A 22,213-nucleotide genomic window follows, 5' to 3' on the forward strand; every position below is an offset into this window, starting at 1 on the left:
GTGGATAGGAGGAAGCAGAGGGAACTCAGGCAGCACTTGGCTCTGAGACCTAGGTAAGGGTAAACTGATGCTGTAGTTGTCAGAGGGCTTAGTTCATTAAAATAGTAAAGAAGAACAAAACAGAAATAAATTTATTCTTGCAGTGAAGATGCTGGTGATATCACTGTTAAAACAAAATACTTGGTGATTTCACTTGGAAAAATTGACCTCAGTGATTTTGTAGTAACGTGGCATGTTGAGAGCATACCTATATATATAAACGGACTAAGAGGAGTATTTACTTTGATGTTCATTTTTGTGTGACCTGAGATATTAATGACATATAAGTCCTATATAGCTGTTGTCAAGATTATTATAGAAAATGACACATTTTTATGTGATTTGTTGGATTTGCCTATTAAACTCATAGAAAATTATACCCTAACAATAAGGAAGGAAGGAATAGGAATCTTTTAACATTCAAGACCCATTTAGACTAATTTTCACAGAGCTGTACTGCATATTTTATAGAATTTTGTCTATTTTGTGCCTATTTCATTCTCTAACAATTTTTACTGATGAAAGCTTGTAGATTCCTGTCTCATTAGAGAGCTGCTGTACTTTAAAAATATATTTCAAGGGAAAAAATAAAAAGAGAGGAATAGCAATAAAAACAACATGTATCGTGTGGTGAAAGATTGTCCTTTCCAGTTACAATTATGTACCAGCAACTTACTTTAATGCTACGCGTGCCTGTGTAAAGTTTCAGTGCATTTGATGTCAGCCTGAATGTTTCCTCTAAAAATAAAGGTGAACAATTCTAGATTTTGAAATGATGGCTGCTGAGTTGGGGTAGGGTGGGAAGGGGGCGGGGGGGGTGTTCTTCCACCCCCCATGCACACTTTCCGTACCTTGTTTGAGAAGAGAGAATCCATCATTATTTAAGTTGGCGTAATGCTATCATAAATTTTGATCTCCTTAAAATAGAAATCAAATCATAGTTAAGGGTCCTAGTCAGAAAGCTCTGTTTATGAAGAGATAACCTTCTGTTCACTGCAACTTTAAAACAAACAAAACAACAACAACAAACCCACCCCATATTAGATAAATACAACTAGCAGTGTGATTTTTACTATTATGATGAATAATGGAGGGGCAAAATTGGAGCATTCTGTGATGAGTTAGAAAATGGATGGCAAAGAGTTGTTACCTCAGAGCTTCCTGCCATTTGATATAGTTCAAGGAGAGAGGCAGATCTGTTAGGATCTATAGGAACCTGTTAAGCTGTATTTTAGGAATGCTTATGATGGTGGTTGGAGGGTTGCTCCTCTTCTCTAAGTCACCGTATGGCTGGACCTGTGTGCAAGGAAGAATCAAGGTTATATCCAGATGCCAGTTTTGGGGTTGGGTTTTATTGCTTTGCTTTGCACTGGTTTACTGTGACAGTACTGGGTGACAGTTTACTGTCACCCTCCATGCTCTTTTCTGATGATCCTGTTAAAAACAGAAGTTACTTTGGTTGAAGAAGTACGTAGAGCCCTTCCGGTGTGATCTGTCCCAGTTCATTTATTTTTTTTGGTGTACGCTTCCAGGTGTGATATTCATTGCAGGGCACAGGTTGTCGATAGTGGGGTACCCATGAAGGCTGCTGCAACAGGGGCTCCACACTAGCTTATACATGTTTTAAACATCAGTTGTATGTATGGAGCGTCATTGCTTGGGGTTGCATTGGGCCTTGCTTGTTCCCTCCATCACAGCAGAAGAATGGGTTAGGTGTAAGAAGCACGTTTTTAGGTCTGTCTTTGTATAGAAGCTCCAAATGACCATAAAGGAAGCTACTCTATGGTTTGAGGACTTGATTGCACAGGAATGCAATTCTCTTGAAACGCAATGTAAGATAGTTTTGTCTTTGCTGCTCTAAGGAAGTTGAGAAAGAATACAGTGTTTTGCAGTCAGTATGGAGATGTGCTTTTCGGCTTCAAAATTTCTTAAATACTTTTGTCAGATGATACTTAGGGACCTAGTTTGTCTTCTGTTTCAGGTACCCACATCTCACCAGGCTTCATTCTGTGCCATGAAGCACAAAATCTCCACAGGATTTTGATAGTGGAGACAAGAGATTCAGTTGTGGGCAGGTTGAAGGGACAGAAGATATTGACTAAGTGTCAACTGTGCCATTGCTGTCTTCTGTCATATCACTTAATTTTTCTGTCTCTTAGTTCCCATGTCTAGAAAGTGGTTGAAATGTACACTTCTCACAGAGAAACTTGAGTTTTAGTGCTTATAAATTGCTTTGAGATACTTGGAAGGAAAGTGCTATATAATTTTGAAGTTCAGATTCCCCAGAAGGTGTAAAATGGCAAACTTCCATGAGCTGTGATAATTTACAACAGCTGAGAGTTTACCTTCTGTCCCTACCTTACTTCACTTCATGCTTGACTAGATGAAAAGTTTAGTTTTTCTGTTTTAGCAACTTATTGCTTTAATATAGTATGATGCATTACCATATATAATATTATGTATTAATGTAGTCCAGTTAGACTTTTATGAAGCTGATTTTTGATCATAGCTATTTTATCACAAGTCTAAAGAGCTGAAATATTTTTATTGAGTTAGTCAATGTCTTCTAGGTAGGCTTCTGTCAAGTCTCATTTCCATTAACAATTAGGAATAGTAAAACAAATGCAAGCAATAAAATGTTTGGAAGAAGTGAATACAGTTTTGAAAAGTATACTTTCAATTCCTAACCTTCTACAAAAATGACATTTTTTCCTATGTGTTTGTATAAAATTCCTGTAAAATGAACCTACCACTTCCTCTCTTACGATGTTTTTCATAAAGTAATAGCCCTTTTGGGAAGACTAGTATCATTATCTTGTACTTGGGAGGATGAAAGCTCACATTCATGAGAGTTCATCTTTGGGATGAAGAATTCCTCCTTTCTTCATAAGGTTGTTTTCTGGAAGTATTTATTTTTTTAAAAAGAGACAGAGATACAGCTGTTAAAATTGCTACTAATGGAGCTGTTTGACTAAAAAGTCTGCCAAAGTCTTGTAGGTTTTTTGTCCTCCTTGTACCTGTTGAGGACTGTGGAGGACAACGTAGAATGTATTTGTCTAACAGACGTATGAGGAAACTGGGCAACTGGTGATTGATACATCATAGCTGATATGCTTTAAAATGATAGATTGTACCAGTACTTGAAGAAACATTTTCTTCTGAGTCTTCCCTTCACTCCATCTAAGAGAGCGGTGGCAGCTTCCCAAACTTTTATTTCACATCTCCATTAACATGTTAGGATTTTTCTGGGGTCATTCCCAGGAGTTCATTAAATCTATGCATGTATTGTCAATAGCATCTTTAGACTTGGAAAAGGTTGGGCTTTTAATATTTGGAACAGGAAGAAAGGTGGAACTCAGCTGTCAGCTGAGTGGAAGGGCTGAGGGGGAGATACTCACCAAGCCATTGCAGACTAGGCAACTTTTGCTGTGCTTCCTTTATCTAGGATTTGGAGCTAATGGATCTTATTTGGGCTGATTTTGGAGCCTCCATGCTATCTGAGGGTGGTAAGAATTCCCTCACTGTAAAATAGAAAAAGCACCCACGTTCCACAGCATTATGTGCAGGCTGTACCTTGACAGTGGTCAGAGCTGGCTGAGAGGAAAATGCAGGCAACCTACAGAAGTGGGATATGCGATAACTTGAAAATACCAGCTGATTACTTAGTTTGATATTTAAAATCAATTTGCAGCTCATTTTCTTTCCAGAAAACCTGGTCCTGTGAATTTAGTTACATCACCAGTAGACTTCAATAAATTGAAGTGAAACAAGAACAAGTGAAAGCAGCATCCTCTGTGTCTGCAAGGATGTGCGAACTTCTTCGTTTTAGGACACTTGTGTGTTTTCCATTTAGATAAATGTTCTGCTTCCAGCTCTGAGCTTTTAAGGAATTAAAATTTCCATTCTATACTGTGAGGAAATGATACAAGAAGCAAAATTTCTTAGAAGCCTTTGGTGTTTGAGTCAGTCTTCTCTATCCACTCCCCGTTCACATTAACCTGCTTCTAAGCTGCTTTTTTGTTTTGGTATGCTGATCCGAGCATTGGCATGCATTTTGTGATGCCTAACAGACTAGGTCACATATGATCAGAGAACAAAAGATTTACCACTCATCACTTGCAATGGTTGCTTACTGCAGAGGTACAAAGAGGTTCTTTTGATTTACAGTACCTTCCTGACAGAGCTACTGGGAGGATGGGACAGCACATGGCTGGAGATGGGTGAGGCCAGGAGTGGAAGCGGACTGTAGCTGAGGAGATGCAGGAAACCTGAGTCTTCCATTCTTTCCAAATTTTGCCAGAGCAGCCTTTTTTTTTTTTTTTTTTCTTAATATATATAGATAGATTTTCATTTGTATGGCACTCTGATTCTGTGCTAATTGGTAAGGTAAGTGTGGGATAGGTTCATTGCCCATCCTTTAGAATGTGGGAATGAACAACCCACCGGAAAACTAAATATTGATGCTGTCTGTTGCATCTGATAATTGGTCTCTGCTTTCATCTCCAAACAATCCTTTGCTTGTATTCTGTTATTCATTGTAAGAGGAAAAGGATTATTAATGCAATGCTCTTTTTTCTTTTTTTTTTTTTTCCTTCTCTGTGTGTGTGTGTGAACAGGAGCATACTGCAATAAATATATTGGCTAAGAGAAAACATTTGCAAGAGATCCTTGCCCAATTTTTTTAATCTTCTCTTAACATGAAGAATGTGAGCAGTGATAAATTGTTCTGCTAATCAAACAGCACTGAAAGGTTAGGTCATTGGAAGTCTTTAGTCATTTTGTGCTTTTCAAGAGTGAATTTGTTAAAATTATGCTGAATACCCACTTAAAGCCTCAGCTGAAAACCCTACCTGTGTTTTATAACTCTGCACTGTCAGAACTCATAATAAGTCAAACATTCTTTCAGAGGTACTCATAAGGGAGAAAAAACCCTGTAAATTTAAGAGTAATTTCAGATTGTAAATGAAAAAGAGAGGCACGACTGTTCATTTGCACCAATCATGCCTTCCTTTCATCTGCTCTGATTAGGCCTGGTGCGGTTTCATCAAACTACTCCATCACTGAGCTGTCACTCCAGTCGTCTGTTGATTGAAAACAATCAGGGCTCTGATGGCACAATTATTCTGACCCTTTAACTAGAGGCTGCTGTGATAATGAAAGGTTGATTATGATAGTTTGTGCCTCTTTCAGTTTGCCAAGAAGGTTAATTTGGGCATCAGACGGATGTTTAATGGGCGCTTGCTGGCTACACTGAGGTAAATGAGAACGTGCAGTCTTCGATATTGCACGGATATAGTTTGGCTGTCAATCATTGTCATTTTGAGTTTGTGCCTCACACTCTGGAAATCACATTTTATTTTTTCCTTGGGATTTAATTTATTCTGTGCCCTGAGGAAGTTCTTTCGCTCTGTGACCTTCACAGTAGCTTTCTCTGTCTTTTTTCCCTTCCCTCAAATGGAGCCCAAAGGCATAATACATCTAGAGGAACATTTTTCTTTCATTTTTTGCATTAGGAAAAAAAAAAAGGAAGGAAAATTTAAAATCCCTGTTTATCAACTCACCCCGAACAGAGTAAATGTTTTAATTCTGATTGTAAAATCGGAATGTGCAAATGAAAGCTTGCCTGCTTGCAAATGCAGCGCCACACTGGGGGCTGCTTACATACACACACATTTGTAAAACTGACAAACAGGTAATTTTAAAACGGCGCTGTGTAAAGAGGGTGGGGGATGGCACAGCATTATTTTCACAGACTACACACGTATGCCTCAACCTAGCACCTTGTAAATACAGTCTCAGTCAGTGTAGTACAACTTTTTGAGTTGGAAAGTCTCTCTTCAGGGTTCAGGGGCAAAAGACGTATCATTGCTGATTCAGAGATTATTAATATTTACTGGGTTCACATTGAGAGAATTCTATGCATAATTTTGTAGTTGTTTGGCTCAAGGTGCAAAGAAATGCAAATACCTCATAATTTTGATTGTTCTACATGCAGCTCATTACAGTCTTATTTTTATGCACATTCTTAATTCAAAATAAAAAGAAGAAAAAGATTTCTATCTATAAGGCTCTGTGACATCTAGGTCTAAGTCCCTCATTTTCCATACTGACAAATGTAAGGTACTGCCTGGTTTGTACAGCTGCTGTGCCACGCAGTTACTTACTAACTTCCATGCTTGCTTTCTAAAAATGTTTGTGTGTAACCTGTGGCTTTGAAAAACTGGGCGTTCTTGATTTTCCCCAGAAACAACTCTTCACCCATACGTTTTTATTAAGTTTTATACAGTCCAATTTAGCTCACCTTAACTAAAATGTTTAAATCAGTATCCTAAACCTCCTTTGTAGTCTCTGGAGAGAGAGGAGGACTGAGAGATCCAAATTCAGGCCCATTGGAAATCCCTGTCCATTTTAAAACATGGAAGTTCCTCCTGAGCCTTCAGTGAACTTTGCTTCAGAGCTTTAGTAAAAATTCTGATTTATCCATAGGTTCTGCTCCTGTAGATTCAAATCTCCTTGAGATTTGAAGAGCCAGGAGACTGCTGACAGTAGCCACTGAGAAAGCCAACATTGAGAGGTGGTGGTTTTGAGGCAAGAGGTTCCTGTCTGGAAAGTCAGAGACTTGGTGAAATAGGTAAACTTCAAGAAGAGGCCAAATCATGTTCAAGTTTATAGTCAAAATTTGTGTTTTAAGAACATGTGGCAATACAGTGTAAGCTGTTTTCCAAATGCTGAACTAGTAAACACCCAATTCTGCTTTTTGAAGTTCCCCAGCTCCCTTAGACTTGCTGCAGTAGCTGTGTTGCTCTCATGACTGGCTTTGTCTTATTTATTAATAGGAGCTGATCTATAGAACTGTCCAATATACTAATGGCACAAAGATACGAATTTGATTTTTATGGCCTAAAATTTTTCTTATGTTAAGCAATAGGAAAACAGCTTAGGTGACATTTATGTTGAAATAAGACATTTATGGGTATTGTTTTTTCCTTCTTTTCTCCCTCCTCCTCTTCCTTTTTCCTGTTACATATGATCATTGGATTATCATGCAGAAAGCTGATAACTGATGTTGAATATATCTGGTCTCAGTCCAGGAGAATTCTTCCCTCTGTTCCTGTTTCCATGTTTAAAATTATCCTTTCTCCTAAAATGAGAATGTTTGCTCTAATGTTTTATTTAAGATTTCCATTTGTTTTAATGAGAAAATGGGAATTCATTGTTTTGAAACCTTAACAATTTTACCATTTCTGTTTATTTGTTGTTTCTAAAAAACAAAACAAAACAAAACAAAAACCCACTAATTTCTTCCACAGCTATCACTTCTTTGCTTCATCTCAATTATTAGAGACCTTAGAGGGTATAAACTAGCATAATTCCTTTGCGGTCTGTGACATGAATACATCAACTAAAGACCAGACAAAGATGACTTTAATGGAGTTCCTGTGGCCCCTGCCCCTTGCAGAGTCCAAGGAGTACTTACTCTGTAGACATAAACTCTCCCTGTTGCTGACATTGTGACTTAAAGTAGTTTCCAAATGAACTTGTGTCTAACAAGTATATCAAACTTTTGCACTGTGGCTTGGCTTTTCTGGTTAGTGAGAATGATTCTAGGGAGATGCTGAACAGGCAAGGCAAAGTTATAGTTGGCGACCCAAAAGACCAGATAACTATCTGTTTCAGGGCTATCTTAAGCAGGAGTGAAACTCTTAATTCAGCTTTAACCTCCACTGCCCATGTACCTTCTCCAGCTGTGGTACGCATATGGTACGTACAACATTAATAGCTGGGAGGGAAGAGCTGCATTCCTAGGCTTTGGGAGTCAGGCTGTTAAAGCACTGTGCTGAAGCAGAAGCTGCCATTGTACAAACAATGAAACCACAATCCAACCTGCAGGTGTGTTTAGATGTACCCTTCAACTGTGCCACAGCGTATTTTCCATTTGTTTTCTGAAGTTCTGAGAATGTACTCCATTGCTAAATCAAATAATGTAACCTTGGAGAAGAGATGTTCTTTGGGTTAAGGCTGCAGAATAAGAGAATTAATCTAGCTTGAAAATCCCTGTCCTTCTGAGGGTCTACTTTTGTCATTTACATAGTTCAGAAGATGAATATGGCAAAATATATTATTTATTAAAGTTGATATAGGTAGCTTCTTTTTCACACACATTCGTACATTAAAATTAATAGGAAAAGAAGCTTCTAGCAGTTTAAACAGAGTGTGCCTATATGGCACTAGGAGTAGGAGTCTTTCCTTAGTTTTGTAAATTATTTAGCAGTGATACAAATATTTTAAAACTCACAATTGTGGACAGTCTCTTTGTTTTTGCTTGCTTGCTTGTTTGTGTTTTAAACACAGTTGTGATTTCAAGTGCTGTCAGTATCTCCTCAGAGACATCTGCTTGTCTCTCCTTGCAGTGTCATACAGTGCATAATGGCTTTGAGTTTTTTTTGACAATTCTGATTGTAGTTTCTAATCACTACTGCCAGAGAGGATAAATAGGTACTATAATTGGTGCATAGATGGGATAAATTTTGGAGTTTCTATGAAGGCACCAGGCTTCTAAGTATGGATTAAACAAAAGCTGAGTAAAGGTGATGGAACTTGCGTTGATAAATACACAGATGTTTGCTGATATATTACAAGTTTCTGCTTCCACCATATGTACATGAGAGTTATATTTGCCTCCTTTAACGCTAAAGGAAATTTAGAACTGTTTTACAGTCCATCAGTGACTATTTCTACTACATCCAAAAAACTTGTTTGGGAACTTAATTTTCTTTCTTTTGAACTTCTCCCCCTCCAGCCTTCCAATAGCTGCCAAACCATCTGCTGACTAGAGTGTCAGTTCGCCTCCCAGATAACTCAATTTTCTTCCATGCTTCCATGGTGTGAGACACCACGTTCTGCTAGAGAGCACCATAACAATGCGTGCTGCGTCAGAAATGTGTAAGTCTAAGGCTCAGTTGGTGAGTGCCCCTAACGCCACAGAACCTGTTCCATAGCCCTTTGTCACAGTCTAGGAAATGGACATGAATTCTATGAATATACATATAAATACCTGCATTTGTAGTTTTAGTACAGCCATATTATTTTTAAGGAGTATCCCAACATGAATTTATGGCATTTAAAGTCAAGTAACTGTCATTGTTTTCAATAGCAGGACAAGGAGATGAAAACATTATAGCTTTTAGCTCGCACCACTTTTTCTCTGCCTTTGAGTACCAAAGATTAGGTGTGTGTCACATAGGACACTGTAGTCAAATTGTGTTGAGCAGTAGCTTGAATTGATCTGGACGGGAGAATTTGTACACATTGCGATTCCCAGATCTTAGTGGCTTCACTAAGAGCCAATGGAGTTTCTTTGCTGATTATCAAATGCCTGCAGACCATCCAGCTGATTTAGTGATGTGCCTGGGTTCTGAGCCCTGCCTCCTAAATTAGCACAGTAAAATGTAGTGATCCTCTGCAAACTAACCTCTGACCTGCTAAGTCTGGTTACAGCTAGTAGCTCCTATACAGAAGACCTTATTCCTCCTGCTGCTGTTGCAGTTGCTCATTAGAAAGGAAACCTGGAAGTAGTATAGACCAACGATACCTTTAGGTGCTGCATTTAGAGGATCCCAAGGAGGTTGCAATAGATTGAATTTAGAAAGATTTAAAAGTTTTCATAAATGAAGAGAAAGATGCAGGACAGATGGCTGGGGATGAAATAGTGTAGGAAAAGATGGAGAAAGTCGTGGTTCAAGGCCGGGAATAGATTGTACATCTCCAGTGGGTGCCAACAGAATATTTGTGTCACTTTACGCCATCGCTATGGTGGTTTAGAAATTTGTGATTTTAGTGAAATGTTAAGCAGTACTGATTTCAATGAAGCTTTTTTTTTTTTTTTTTTTTTTTTTTTTACAACTACTCCAGGAATACTTTCAGTACAGATCAAACTCAGTGTGAACCAGGTTGCTTTTGCCAAACTTGATGCAGCAGCAGAGAAAATGTATTGCAGTGGAGATGTCCATCCTTTCTGCTGCAGATCTTCACACAGCCCATATGTACAAATGAATGCAGATAGTGAAAGGTATAAATGTATGTAGTGTTGTTTTTCTGTTTATATAGTATTTACTGGAGGGGACAAGAGGTGGGGGTGAGAAGAAAGGAAAGAGGAAGCATGAAGTTTTAAGATATTAACAGGCATTAATGTTAAACTTCCTTTAAAAGCCTTGTGGTTACAAAGACCTTATTTACCTCAGTGTATGTCTTTTATGAGTCTGTAATATATGTCATTAAAGCACAGGTGATAACACCATTTTAGATAAGAGTAAGGTCATGGACTCCAAGCAAAAGAAACCAATCTGTTGGACACAAGTGATGACAGGTAGAAAAAGTAAGTTTTGTGAATTCTTCTTTAATATAGCAAGCCAGAAATCATTCAGTTAGTATGAAGATAGTCTGAATTCCACTTGAAATTCAAGCGTCTAGTCAATGATGTGAGCTGAGTGCCTCTGAAGACTTTGGTGAATGATGCACGCGTCCTAAGACATGCAGTAGGGAGTTACCTAAAACCTCTCAGTAGGAGACACTAGATGTGTGGATTTGGTGGATTTAGAACATGTGAATATAATCCTCAATGGTTTCAAGTCCATAAGCACTTTATAACATATTTAATTAACTCCCTTTTACTAGCAAGCCTAAACACGTATAGCTAATGCACAGTTTGAAACTCAATTCAGCATTTAACTCACTGAATTACAGTTGCAATTTTGATGCCCTTTATTGATTCTTTGTTTCACAGGAGTTGAGTACAACAGTGCAGAAAAAGTGTTTCAAATTAATCTTAATACGAAAGTGGTTTTAGTTTGTCATCTTCCCTCTCTGATGGAGTACAGAAGCAACAATAAATTTGATACACCATGCATATATGAAAGCTTTTAGTAAGGCAGGAGTCTTTCTTTCCAGCTGTTCCATGTGACATTCTTGTCATCAGTACAGGGCAGTGAGTTTTAGATTAAACTCTTGTTGTTGCATGAACAGTTGGAAACTCAAGAGTTCTTTGTCAGGATGATAGGAAGTATCAAGTAGAGGAGCCTGTCCTCATCCAGAACTATTCAATGTCTTTATTAATGACTTGGATAATGTAATAATATATTTTTTTTTATGTTTTCAGACAATCAGAGGGTGCAATGGTCTTCAAGCGCTTTTGAAAATAAAATTAGGATTGAGAATGATCTTGACAGATTGGAGCAGTGGCCTTAAGTAAATAGTAGAGTTCAGTAATGACAGAGAAAGCATGACTCTTTGTGGAAGTTCTGCAGAAAAAGAGGTGGGAATAAGAATAGGTCATAATCTTAAACATGAAACAGCAATATCATAGTGTGTTAACAGTCTCATGTAGGGATATACAAACAAGAATGGCAAAGACTGTTACAATCAAAGTGTTCTTCCCAATCTATTCACTACTACTACAGCTCTAAGAGAAAGATTTTATCCAGTTTTAGGTAGCAAACTTTTTCATTCAGAGGAGAGGAAACTTTCACACACATCTTCAAATGCGTTGAAGATGGAGGAGAGAAGGCAGGTTGCAGACTGTTTCTCATCCTGGACAGATGGGATGCGATGATCATCAACTTCAAGTGTTAGACTGGTGGTTCCTGGGCTCTGGGGTATAAACCCAAAGGTGGAAAATGAATCAAGTGAGTGGAAAGTTTAGAGGTTCAGCACAGGTAAAAGGAAAATCTGTTTAAGAGGATACCTGAGCATGGGGACAGTTTTCCTGAAGAAGTTAGGGTATCTTCCTCACTGGAGATTTCCAAGAATAATCTATACCTTTCTTGTAATGGCTTAGACCCTTCCTGGCCTCTTTTCAGACTTTTGGTGGGATTCAGTATGCTTTACATAATGTAAAGTCTGTGTTTATTTATGGCTGTTGATACCAGTTGCAATTGCTGAAGCAGTTTCAGAGACCTCTTCTCTTTCTCTCAATCCCAAACCAGCAGAACCTATTCTCTGCACCTTTCTTCTTTGACTTTAATTTCTGGTCCCCTGACACTTCTGTTCATTTTATGAATGATATAAATGAAGAAGGAAAAAAAATTGAAGGATTCATTATGTATTTTGTATATTCCTTCAATATTTTGTCATAAGTAGAATGAAAGGTGGGAGAAAGGATTTTTTAATTAATTTATTTTTTTAATCATCTAACCAGATTCTTGCTTTTCTTTCTAGTGGACCCGTGGTCTCCAATGATCGCATAGTCCCCATATTTGTACTACTGCTCCAGCAGCTTGATTCCTGAATTGTGTTCTCCTACAGCATCACTGTTTGCACAGCAGGAGTGTTGCATAGCCGTATTACAATCTGATAATGTGGAAATTCTTTGGGGGGGAATGGTGCAATAGAGTGCTTTGAGGTATATTATAGGTGAAATATTAGTATGTATGTTTTATGTTGAGTCACATACATTCATGACTACTTCTCATATTGACTTATATCGCTGTTGGGGCAGGTACGTAGTTCTTCCTGGAATACAAACAGTTTTTCAAAAGACCAAACTTTGACAGAATTGCACACGAATAATTGGTTTTTCCCTTCCTCCCCCCCCACTTCTAGCTGGCCGTGAGGTGGTTGGAGCACAACTGCCGCTACCAGTACATGGATGAACTTCTCCAGTATGTCCGCTTTGGCCTTATGGATGTGGATACTCTGCATACAGTAGCTCTTTCTCATCCACTTGTCCAAGCCAGTGAAACTGCGACAGCACTTGTTAATGAGGCCTTGGCTTACCACCAGAGCATCTATGCACAGCCGGTTTGGCAAACCAGAAGGACAAAACCTCGCTTCCAGTCAGACACTCTTTACATTATTGGTGGGAAAAAGCGTGAAGTCTGTAAAGTGAAGGAGTTGCGATACTTCAACCCGGTCGATCAAGAGAACGTTCACATCGCGGGGATCGCAAACTGGAGCGAGCTAGCACCCATGCCGGTAGGGAGAAGTCACCACTGTGTGGCTGTCATGGGAGACTTTCTTTTTGTAGCTGGTGGAGAGGCCGAGCACTCCACGGGCCGCACCTGTGCGGTAAGAACTGCCTGCCGCTATGACCCCCGCACCAACTCATGGGCCGAGATAGCTCCGATGAAGAACTGTCGGGAGCACTTTGTGCTGGGAGCGGTGGACGAGTACCTCTATGCAGTAGGGGGCAGAAATGAGTTGCGGCAAGTTCTGCCTACCGTGGAGTGCTACTGCCCCAAGAAGAACAAGTGGACCTTTGTGCAGTCCTTTGATCGATCGCTTTCGTGCCATGCAGGATATGTGGTGGATGGTCTTCTTTGGATATCAGGTAGAAAACGTTTCACACAGTTTGAGGTACTAACAAAACACCAAAATATGGTCTTGAGTAAAACTAATAAATCATCTTTGGTTTGTGTGTCAGGATAGCTTTTGCCTTAAGAGTTGGGTATTTCAAAGAATTTAAGAACAGAAGCATGTAATCAAGCCTGGTTAGAAGTATAGGGGCATAACACACCTGTCTACTTCTACTAAAAATCCCTCTGTGTTTCAAAGCTGCATATATCGTGTACTGCCTCCATTCGCTGTTCATAAATCACAGTGAATCAAAATGATAATGCCCTTTTTGACAAGTTTTGAATTACAAAGTCTGTGTGCTTGCTAAAAACAAAACCTAGTTTCTGTAGTATGATCAGGTACTACTGTGTTGATTCCTGATAATGAAATGGAGAAATAAGTGCTTGTTGGCTTGTGTAGGTGCAGAGCTTGAAGGCAGGTGTATGAACTCCTCCCACTTGCTCTTGAGGGTGTATTAACAGGCCAAGACGACCTTTGTTAGAAATCCTGCCTGGCTCTGACTGTCAATAACACATGCACAGGACTGCCTGGTTGTAATCATAGCATTATGGTACAGCTAGACAAAAGTATAGGCCTTGTGATCTTAAGCTAACATATCATTTGCAACTCGATCTGATATACTTTTTATTTTACCTGTGCACAACGATGGGATTTGAGGACATTGTGTCATCAATCTTTGCAGTGACTTTTCTAGTATCGGTTGCTTTGGAACAAGGTTGGTGCTGTCTACAGAAGGTGTGACAGGAAAAAACAACATCTTTTAGTAGGAAGAGTGTCATGGAAGGTTATAAAGTTGTAATATCTATCAAGGAACTTAATGAGTAAATGGGACCAGCACTTAAAAAGTTCAGTGTTTGCTGCCTTCACAGCAGATAGCCTCGGGGGATTTTAGCATGGTCTGGGATCCCTCTGGTGAAGAGATGATGCATGAATAAAAGATTTTTAGCTCCTTAGGCCTTCACTGTGCTTCTCAACATATGTCACTGAGGTTAGTGGAGCTCCTTGCAGATGCATCTTTCTGCCCATATGCATAGTGGGTTCCCAAGCGTTGGCAGGGGAAGTAGCAGAGACCTTGTTTCATACGTACACACTGAAATCACGACTACGTGTTTGGAAAGAAAGGCGTGGGAGAATGCAAGGAGTCATGGTGGTCCCCGGCAGGCACTTTGGGTCACTTTCTTTACAATTGGCTTTGAAGGAGTCTCATACAGTTTGTGTTGTGTGTTAATCCTTAAGTGTGCACACAGTGTGCTTTGAGACCTGGGTATGGTACAGAAAGAGGATTTCTGATTTTGGGTGTTCAGAGCAGTCCCCTGTTTGTTCATTACCTTCTCTAGTCCATCGGTGGAAAGAGATGAGTGCCTGTGATGGGCAAGTCGAAGCACATGGATGCTACTACTTCTGTGTCCCAATTTTTTAATTTTTATTTTTTCCCTCCCCTTAAATGGTTTACATTTGTCAGTTTCTATTTTTGGAAAACAGTGCTTTTTAGGGAGTTGCGATGAACATATTTGTATGGTTTTATACCATACAGTTTTATTGAAAGAGCTCTAGAAACACTCATCAGAATTTGGCCTCTAGTATATGAAAAAAAAAAGTTTTTTAATTTATTTTTTTTTAAATTCACTTACTAAAAAACAAGTAAAGAAATTCTACCCAATTTGTTAGAGATTTTAAAGTCAAATATGAGTTTGATTGAATAATTCTTTTAATCTTTCCTGATATGCTAGGAAAAGGGATATTGTGCTGGGGATTAATTAATGTGCCTAGTTATATCAGTGAAATGCATGCTTACCTGTACATTCAAATGCTGTCTGCTTTACATAATGAAGCAGTGTGATATTGTGTTCAAGGATATGCCTTTAATGGACTCAGAAGTCTATTAGATGAACTGAACAAATGGGAAACATAAACGAACAAACAAGCCATATTTTACCAGTATTTGTATTTGAAAAGGGTATCAATATAGCTTGTGTTGTAAAACTGAGAGTGTGTGATAGTCGCAGAAAGGAGCAATGTTTTGGCAGTAGACAGGACTTTTTGGTTGTATCCTATATAGCTTTGGAGAAAATGCTTAGCAGCTTGGAGGTGCTAGATTCTAACAGCTGATTGTGGATTATGGGAACACATTCCGCAATACTTCAGAGGCTATTGATTTGAATTACATGTTCACAGATTGAATACTGCGTTTATGTGTTATTTTTAAAATAAAGGTAGATGGAGACGCTATAACTGTAGCTAGCTTTCTATTATTAACTAATTGCTGAGGGCCACAAACTAGCTGTGTATATGTATATCCAGGGCTAGGGGAATAGCACAGAGAATCGTTCTTTTGTGCTGAAATATCAACAGTCACTGTTGAAAAAAGCTGCTGTTTTACCATCATATATAAGGTGTTAGTGTAAGAGTAATTGGTAATGCAGGAGGGAACCTAATTTCAAGTATGTGGTTTAAAATTAAGTAATTAAAAAATTAGTTTGGGTTTCTGAGCTGTATCCCTGCAGCTTTTTCTTGGAAATACAGGTCATCAGCAAGAGCTCTCAAAGTTAGTCCGATGCTACCAGCTGGCACAACAGCTATGAAAATTTGCCCATTTTTTTTAGTAAGCGAATAAATTAAATAGTGATAATAAAAGTTTTTAGCCCTTGTATTTGTGGAGAGAGTAATCAAAACATGACCTGCACGCAAACCATTTACTCATTTTATAGTCAAAGCGTTAGTGCCCCCACTACAAGTCCATGTCTTCTGAGGCTTTGCTGATCAAAGGCTGACTAGACTTGAGGGTTTTCTGTTGTTATTATTGGGGTTCATTGTTGGCTTTACTTTGGGACAAATACTAGAAGGAATCAAAAATCACAGAGGGTAAAATTGTTGCGAAGACGTCAGGGAAGGGAAGTGTGGTAACAAAATGGTGCCCAGGGGCATGCAGACGTGGATGGCAGGAGCTGGGAGGTCAGTGGCTCAGGTGATGGAGGGACTGCTAAGCTGCCCCCACCCCTTTGGGGTTGTTACCTGCCCAAAGCTTGCCAGTTTTGCACTTTGGAACTAGTCTTATCCTCTAGAGAGCAAAAATGGGTTCAGCTCTCAAGTTTTCTGAGCTCCATATATTGTGGAATATATTTTTACATCTGTGTTGTCGTTTTTTTCTCATCTTTTTTTTTTTTTTTTTCTCACAACCCTCTATTTAGTTTTATTTTCTTATTTTAAAAAGTGTATGAGAATTCATTAAAATAAGTCCTCTGCATTGACAGTACGGCATCGGGCAGATGGTTCTGAAATTTTATAGAGAGATGAATCTTGCAGGCCGCAGTTAACATCTGACACCCTGACCCACTTCACAAGCGAATTGCATGCCACATGCTTCAAGTGAAACGTTTGAGTGAAAGAGACACAAACGGCACCAAACCCTTTGGAGTTCACCATCCCTGACAGTCGCTTCCTATAAAAGCAGAGAAATGTCCTCCGTGGGGGTGAGAGCCTGAACGGTGCCCATTTCCCTGCGTCCTCCATGGCGCACGCGTGCGGATCTGGAGACCTCCTCTCCTACACGCGTCCCCCGTCCTCCTCCCCTGGAGGTGCCCCGCACATGGAGGCCGGGGCGAGATGGGGGAACCTCTGCCAGCTCGGTGCCATTTCTGCATCTGCAGCAGGGGATAAGGAGGCTTCCCTCCTGGTAAAGGGCTCGGGAGAGGAGCATGTGAGAAGTGCGGTCTGAAGCCCAGCATTAGGCTGTGGTTTCACAGAGGTCCCAAGTTGCCTGACCTGACATGTGTCAGCTAAAGTCACGTCTTGTCCTGCACAGAAAAATTTGGCTCTGTGGGAGAAAATAAACCGACCCTCTACAGTTCCTTCATATTTAAAAACTTCTTCCTTCAAAAATCAAGAATGAAGTTTTTAATTTCAAGACTTTTATTTTTTTCCCCTAACGGTGAGATTTTGACCAAAGATATGACCATGTATCTTGGAGAATTATTGTGTGTGCAAGTCATTTGGCATGAAAAGCACTACATTACTATTAGTATGCTATATGATGTGAGGAGGGTTCCCCCCTCAAGTAAATGCCTATAATATTATTTTATGAAAAATAGATCTGGAATAAATAGGAGTTTACAGTATCTGACCAAACCCAGTTTTGTGGCGCAGCTGGCACAGAAATTACCATGTACAGGGGCTTAATAAGGAGGTAAATCACCTCTGTGACCCCATCTTAGTCTGCATATGGGATATTCTTTTTTTATTATTATCTTTGAATAAAGATAATGGATCTCACACCTTTCAAGCACATATGTTGTAGGTTTGATGTCATTGATTCTTTGTAGATTGACAGTAAACATCTGTTTTTAAAGCTTTTATTTTTTTTTAAATCCAAAAAACCTAGGGCTTGTGCCCCTCTTGTTGGCACCCAGATTGCATCCAGAGGGGAACAGCATCATTTGGAGCTACCATTGGTGTCTTCTAGGGATTTCATTTGGGTGGAAGAAGATGCTCCAGCTCAGCTGCCCTCGCTGTACCTGGGCTGGCTGAGTAAAAGGCAGCGGGCTCACGTGTTGAGGAAGGCTGATCTTGTGTTTAACACACGGCCATGAGAGAGAGGAGAGATTTCTATTTTAAAACAGCAGAGTACCGTAGGGCACATTTCATGAGTTCGATATATTCCATGTATTTGCTGGAAGGAATACACACGGGGAGCTCTTTGCCAACATGTGGTTTTACACATCTCCCAGCAAAGTCGGATTCGTGTGCACAGCCTAGCACTTGGGGACTTCGGAGAGAGTGGTGAGATTTTCTGTGGGATTTGGATTGAATGAGATTTCTCAAGTCAGATGGGGGTCTTGCTAGGACACATTATAAATATGGATTATAAATGTTTGATTGGGAAAATTGTGTTAAACCTACTGCCTACCACCCTTCTCCTTTTGGAGGTGCCTTTATGGAAGGCATTTTTCAGTGCACTTTGTGGACGGTTTGGGGGCTGTAACAAACATTTTGCATGTTTGGGGAAGGGCTGGACAAAGTGGGGATCTCAGACTTCCAGGACCCTCTCCACACAGAGGGGAAGTTGGGAGGTTGTGGGTTTTGGAGGGCTTAGAAAGCAGGGTTTGTGGCTTGTCTTACAGCATCTGCTGCAAGAGGAGTGAGCAACAGTGGCTGCGGCAGTGAAAAAGTCCATGGGGTTGGTGCTGCGCTTGCCATGAGTTTGGTGCCACAGCTGCAAGAACGAGAAAGAACCAGGCTTGTCCTGAGGGCATTCCTCGCCTTCCTGAAATCCAAGTCCTCAAAGCAAGCTGCTCTTGTCAGAGCGGTGTGGTCATCGCTCTTGCTTTGTAAAACCCACCAAGCTCTGACCAAGCTGGGGGTTTTGCTGCCATTTGCCCAGGCAGATTTTTTTTCACTTTCCTTAATCAATTTGCTACGACATTAGCTGCTATTGCTTAACATCAACTTTCATGACATGGTTTGTAGTTTCAGATCTTCAAGTGCCATTCCCGTACCTCCCCCTTCCCTCTTCTTAGAAAGCTCTGCTGAGCAGTTGAAGAAATTCATCTTAGGATTACCCCAGCTTTTTCTGAGAGAAAGTATGTATTATTTTTAGTACCATTTAAACTTTTTTTTCCTTGTCCTATTTTTTAGGAGGCATATTAATCTTCTTCTGCCCTTTCCCAGCTGCCTGGAGTATTTTTAAAAGAATAGTTCAAGAGGACATTACAGACTTGTTAAATGTGAATTTTGGCAGAAAATTTTAAACTTTTGCTATAGCACTTCAAAGTTAGGAGGAACTCGAGTTTGAAAATTGATGCAGATATAAGATGGCATATTTAATGACAGATGTATCTATAGAAACCTGTTAAGATGCAGATTATCTCCCTGGGGAGGGGAGATCAAAACTGCCAATCTATAAAATATACTTGTTAGGGGAAGGCATGGAATCTATCTCTGCAAGCACTTTGATTGCAGGGGACAGTGTAGCAGCATGTGGCATCATAACCTAAGAGCAGACAAATCAGCTTGATGACTTTCAAAGCCAAGAATACTGCTGGAGGCAAGGGTACTCCAGTCTAGAAGAAATTAAAACATATAGAGACTGTTATTAATTCCAGATCTATTTTTGTGTAGTCAAATCTGTATGCAAATCCTTAGCATCTCATTTTGGCAGATTAATCTAAAAATGAAGAGCGGTATGTGAAGGGAATGTAATGATAAAACACCACAGATGAGCAATATTGCAGGGAAAAAATGTAAGCTGTGTACTTGATATGAGGGGCCCTTTGTGAAGAGAGGAAAATAATTTTGCTTATTGGATTATTTCATAGGGAAGCGACCTCGTTCTTTGTCTTCTCCCTCCGCATCTTTCCACCCGAATTGAGGTGTTCTTTCTGAGCGAGAGTAAGAGACCCAGCACTGTGTTCCTGATGCATCTCCTGTAGATTAGTGTTCTGGAGGCAGCCATCCAAACAACTGCGACTTTTAGTTTTCAAAACAGCAATCTGACAGTTCATCCTTAAGCATTAGGACTGTTATTAGTAAGTAATTCACCCCAACAGGAGCAGAGCAGTAGGTAAAACGTTAGTGCCAAGTTTTCTGTATCTACACTACATACAGTCTGCGTGTTTTGCTTTGGGGTAGATTTACTCTGGTCCTCTGGGCTGAATATTCCCAGCACTCAGGTGGTACAAAGACTGGTTGTTACTGCACAGGAACGGGAGCAGAGCTGGTACACATCCAGAGTGGAGCTTCTGGTTGAACATCTTCCAGAAAAGGGGAGTACTGATACCGCTCACCAGGACTGCCCCACAAAACGAAATGATGGGTGAGAGGTGGGGGGGTTGGTCCATAACGCCAGCACGGCTCTGTACCAAAAGCCCGCGTGGAGGTGTGCTGAGACCAGGGGGGATAAAAGCATCTTATTCCCCATAGCCCCGTGTGGGGAGAGAGCGGGGACGGGCACTGGTGGCAGAGCTGCAGGGACACCAAGCTCATGGGACGCTTGAGCATACTCAGAAATACATTTCCTCAGCTAAGATTGCAGCTTTGAGACAGATGGGCTCTTCCACCAGTTGTCTCAGTGAGGTTTACCATTTAAAACCAGAGTACAGGATGAGCAGGCATTACACGTGCACTGTGATGAGGTAAATAGTTCTTTTGCAACATCTGCTTGGGGCAGACTGTTCTGGGCTTTATAACCTGCTTTCTACAGATTATTGTGAAGTTCCTATGCCAAGTGGTTAGCCTGGTTCCTGATTGCTGTGGAGGAACCTCCCAATGTAAGTCTTACAACCAAGCCATAAGATGTTCTCTCTGCAATATGGGATAACTATAATAAATATAAAATTCTCTTCAAAGACACACACGAATGCAGCTGCAGAAGGTTGCACTGTGCCATCCTGTTGGCATTAGTGTCGCCACCACTCTCGTTTGAGCACAGCTCCCCTCTCACCACTTTCTCCCCTGCAGTGCAGAGCCACCTCCTCGTTTTTAAAGGGTGTCGGGCACTGCCTGCTCCTGGCAATAGGGACGGGGCTTACCTTTTTGTGTCCTGGAGATGGCTGACCGCGCAGTCATTCCTGAACAAATCAATTTTTATCTTGCTTTTAGCCCTCAGAATTAGCTTTACAAGGCAGTGACTGGGGTTGTTTCTGCTTCATGTTTCTAGATGTTTGACAAACCTGCTAATTAATACCTCGTAACCAGATTAAAAAGTGCAGAGGCATGTGAGTGTAACCGGGGCTATGCAGTGTAATCCTGTCAGCAAATGGACCCCATGACTGGTTATTTTGCTGTATCTGATCTTGGTCCTGTTTTTGCTAATATGAAAAAAATTAACCTGTATAAACTCTTTCGTAGGAGGAGTAACAAACACCGCACAGTATCAGAACAGGCTTATGGTCTATGATCCCAAGCAGGTGGGTATCTGTGTGGTATGTGTTTTTCTCATGTGTTTTGCTTATAAAGGGTCTGTTAGCAAATGCATACAATACAATAATTTCTTAAGTTTAATTTGAGTTGACGGTATTTTAAATTCACTTTGTACTGATGTGTATGTTTAACAGAGTAATGGACACCCTGACTTTTTGTTATATTTTTGAAGCCTGTAGGTGCTAGAAATATCTTAGATTAAATACTTAGAATAAATGTGTTTTAAATCCCCTCTATTTATCTGTATTTACTTTGCTTGTTCATTTTTTTTTTTTTTTTTTGTAATCCAGCAGCCCTGGGCAATGTATGACTCAAAGTCAGTGTCACAAAACTGCTTCTTGTCATTGACATTTCTGCTTTCAATTATATATATACAGGCTTTTTGTTTTCTGTATACCTTCAGAACTGTGCTACCTGCCAGTGACTTATTCTGCTGACTGTAAGGGTGCCTATCGTTTCATTATCCGAGCACCAAAAATATCTTTTAGGGATTATTTCATACATAATGTATGTGTTTTGATTAGGTTAGCATGGTTCAGTAACCATTTCAGAGGGTTAGGGCATGGTTATGCCCTCTTGCTTGTATTAGGAAATAAAAGTCCTAAGCTTGCAATCAGAGTTGCATAGCTTGATTTACACCTGCACAGAAAGGTATTGACTTCTCTGATTGCAGGATAGAGCCTTTGATTGCTGTATTTGGAACCAAATTCTGCCAGGAGACACTTTGCTGTGGTCCCCATTGACTTTTTAAGGCATACCACATATGGGCGCTGAAGCAGAAAGCAGGCACTGACAAACCTGCCTCATCCTTTTTGAGGTACAGTCTTAGGCATCGATTATACAAATGCCAGTTCTGTCCCAAACCCAAGCACATGGTGATTACGGGCAGCAATCTCGTTTTGCTTATGAG

General features: G+C 40.1%; 1 protein-coding gene across 17 annotated transcripts in view; it reads left to right on the forward strand.

Annotated features, from left to right (window-relative positions):
• KLHL32 (kelch like family member 32) overlaps positions 1–22,213 on the forward strand; it is a 124,210-nt gene that overhangs the window by 95,103 nt on the left and 6,894 nt on the right. For 16 of the 17 annotated variants that reach the window (XM_083828715.1, XM_083828726.1, XM_083828720.1 and 13 more), the window contains 2 exons: positions 12,637–13,363; positions 21,232–21,290. In XM_083828715.1, the coding sequence (XP_083684841.1) occupies positions 12,637–13,363; positions 21,232–21,290 (786 nt within the window). Of the gene's footprint in view, positions 1–9,951; positions 10,109–11,194; positions 11,351–12,636; positions 13,364–21,231; positions 21,291–22,213 lie in introns of those variants that run through there. The other variant, XM_083828722.1, reaches the window with a different exon arrangement.

Source organism: Anser anser (genome assembly GCF_964211835.1).
Source record: "Anser anser genome assembly, chromosome: 3".
NCBI classification, from domain to species: domain Eukaryota; kingdom Metazoa; phylum Chordata; class Aves; order Anseriformes; family Anatidae; genus Anser; species Anser anser.